The 3269-nt window shown below is 39.6% G+C and overlaps 1 protein-coding gene across 1 annotated transcript in view; it reads right to left on the minus strand.

Moving 5' to 3' along the window:
- unc13b (unc-13 homolog B (C. elegans)) overlaps positions 1–3269 on the minus strand; it is a 148154-nt gene that overhangs the window by 99036 nt on the left and 45849 nt on the right. The window contains exons 4-5 of the mRNA XM_015390447.1: positions 1697–1814; positions 1496–1619 (exon numbers count right to left, since the gene is read on the minus strand). Of these exons, the coding sequence (XP_015245933.1) occupies positions 1496–1619; positions 1697–1814 (242 nt within the window). The remainder of the gene's footprint in view (positions 1–1495; positions 1620–1696; positions 1815–3269) is intronic.

A 3269-nucleotide genomic window follows, 5' to 3' on the forward strand; every position in this document is an offset into this window, starting at 1 on the left:
GTTAATATAAAAAATATTTTTTGTCCGATTCATCGATTAATCGAAAAAATAATCGGCCGATTTCTTCAATTTTTAAAATAATCGTTAGTTGCAGCCCTACCTGCAACACCTATTAAACGCGGGCGAGAGCGTGCACAAGCATATTTTCCTCGTGCGCGCTCTATTTAAAAGTTGCTGCTTGCGTCGCTCATTCAAGCTTACTTTCCAAAAGACGATTTGCAGTTTTTCTTGTCAGACTCACCACTAGTAATTGAAAATGGATGAGCACGTAGGACGGCCTTACGTAAACGTATCACCAGAATGACTGACAATTAGGAGAACCAATTATTTTGATGATCCACCCGGAAAAAGAACATCCTCAGCTATACCTTTAAGTAACATTTTTAACACTGTTCATTAGTCTAATGTTAAAAGAGATCAAAAGCTGGTTCCCCTTATTCGTTTTACTCTGAGTTTAAAACTTTGCAAGAACATAATTAAGATGATGAGAAATCAGCATTTTTTTGTCTTTCTTACTACGTTTCCACTGGTTTTCTTTGGCTGTAATACTCTGTTTTTTTCATTGCATCAAGTTGCATCGTTTGGGCTCGTGTGCTGAGAGCTGCATTACGAAGCCCGACTATAACTCATTTTAAGGATTGTCTTCCTGTAAACAAATCAGCAATACTTTATGTTGCTTCATCACATCAAAACTTACTTAAATAGTTTGTTGTTTTTGATTGGATGAAATTTGTTTGTGTGATATTAACATTATATTATACAAACTAAGTATTTGCAAATCAGTTATACCTGCTTCCCAGTCATCCAGGTCAGAGTTATTCCAAAAAAGTTAAAAAACCATCCACTGGACTTTGTTTTCTAAGTCTGAGGATGTTTCTCTTTCCATCCATGAAGCTTTTTCAATTCAAAATGTCAGAAATAGAATTAAGTTTTAGGCTCTATGTCGCCTTTAAAGGGGAACAGAAGACCTTGCATATTCAGCCAGGCCATCTATTCCCTTTAACGACCCCCCCTTTCAGAGTCATAGAGTATGGGGCATCGCAAGCTAACAAAAGAAGCCAAACGACCCCCATTCCAAAAAGGTGAACCCGTTGGTCTATTTCAATTTGCTTGTTTTCTAAACAAAAACAAGGTTTTGATTTGCTGCTGTATAAAACCTCGAACTCAACGCTATTTCTGACATTTTGAATTAAAAAAAGCTTCTTGGTTGGGAAGCGAAACATCTTCACACTTGGAAACAAAGTCCAGTGGATTGTTTTTTTTTTTTTACTTTTTTGGAATCAGGTATACAATAAAATTGCAATGCTTATCGAGTTGGTGTGAATTATACATAAAAATCTTTACAAACATAGTAAAATATTAAAAGAAAATAGGAACAAGAAAGGTATAAAATGAGATAATGCATATTACATCATTTACCCATTGCTCTAGCATAAACACTTAGGAGTTCAGGGACCTGAGGCCCAGGGAAAAAACCTTCACCCCGTAGACTCACCAAACGGCAGCTCGAAGCGGGTATCCAGCAGAACCCGATGAGGCGTTGGGTTCTTGGTGCCATAAATCTCATCAGCCTTCATTAAAACCTCTGCATCCAGGAAAATCCACTCTCCAGATCCCTCCTGTTAGCAGACATATTCATTTTATCCAAACCTGAGTGAGTGATGTCACTTATCTCCACGCGGGTTCGTGCTCCAACCTCTTCAGACTGCCGGATGGTCTTCAGAGGAATCCAGGCCGTCCCCACCATGGTGTCCCAGATGAGACCTTTGTCCCAGACCTCGACGATGAGACCGAGGTCCAGCCGGTTGATCTCGCTGAGGAGCAGAATCAGGGAGGAAGATCAGCATGTGATAGCAGACAAATACTGTGGTAATTCCTGATGCAGAGGGTGGAAAACAGAAAGCTTTGTTGTTTGGAAAACCATCAAACTAAAAAAACACTTTCCAGTCTGGCGTTCAGTTCACTTTTAATGGAGCTGAGATTTCAACATAATTACTGTCAGGATCCAAACACAGCCTCATGACAAAAGGTCCTTTTTGTTATGTTTTAGCCGTCATCATCCACCTCTGCCTTTTTCCATTCAACAGGCCACTCAAAGGGCTCCACAAGTGCTTGATGATGCAAAAGCATGGACATGCATTTAGAAAGGAGCTGCATGACTGGGACATTTGCATACTCTCATCGTGGAAGTTTAGAAAGATCGAGAAAGCAAACAAAAGGAAGATGCGAGAAAAGATAATCAAAGGCTGAGGATAATTGGGAGCGATGGAGAAGAGGACGGAGCGGAGCGTCCAGGGCAGCCAGGTGCAGAGATAAAGGCTCGCTCCCAGTAAATGAGCCCCAATAAATGCATGCAGCACCGTACCATAATTAAACCATGGTTGACTATTAGAAAGAGACTTCTGCTGTTTGAGGCGTTAATATATTCGGTAAACTAGATTTTCACTCATTTACTGGTTTCACCTTTTATTGTAGCTCTGCTCAAAAGAAGCTTCCATTCACTGCAAAGCAGCATTTCAACAAACGGATGGAAGCCAAAACTACTATTTCAATCAAAAATATATTTACTCAGATCAATAATAACAATACAGCACCTTAAATTAATTAATTTATTGATCATCAGTTATCTAATCTCAGCTAATAAAGCAGTTTACCCTTCAGGTCATAAATCTATTTAGTGTATATAGATATATATATTTTTTCCTGATATCATGAGACTAATGAATTAAACAAGAGTAATTCCGTTAAGTGCAAAACCCTTCCTTATCCAGAGATTAGAAGCCAAAATTTGAATGAACATTTAACGTGTCAGGCTTAGTCTTAGGCCAATCAGCATTAAATTGGCTGATTTTCAGGTGATTGGTCACTACCGACAACCTGTCGGTGATTACGGAGACAGTGGAGCTAAGTCTAAAGCAAAAGGAAATCGTTTCGAGAACACTGGGAGAGGGGAACCGGCTAGCCGTGAATAATAATAATCAACCAAAACTTTCGTGACCCCCACGCAGTATTTCCGTGGAGCCCCTACGGCTTCCGGACCCCCTGTTGAAGACCTCCGGTCTAGAGCTAAATTAAAATGGCTTTTTTAAAGCCAACCACACACCTCTTAAGAGCATTCCCCACTCCATCCTTTGTTATTTTCTCTTTCATTTTGATTAAAAAAAGCTTGACTGTGCTGCATCTTTCACTAAAACAGTGGTCAGTTCCTGATACTTTCTCATCTCATAATGTTTTATCCTTTATCAGGGGCGGATTTAGTAAATTTGGGG

Source organism: Cyprinodon variegatus, unplaced genomic scaffold, assembly GCF_000732505.1.
Source record: "Cyprinodon variegatus isolate N-32 unplaced genomic scaffold, C_variegatus-1.0 Scaffold500, whole genome shotgun sequence".
Lineage (NCBI taxonomy): Eukaryota > Metazoa > Chordata > Actinopteri > Cyprinodontiformes > Cyprinodontidae > Cyprinodon > Cyprinodon variegatus.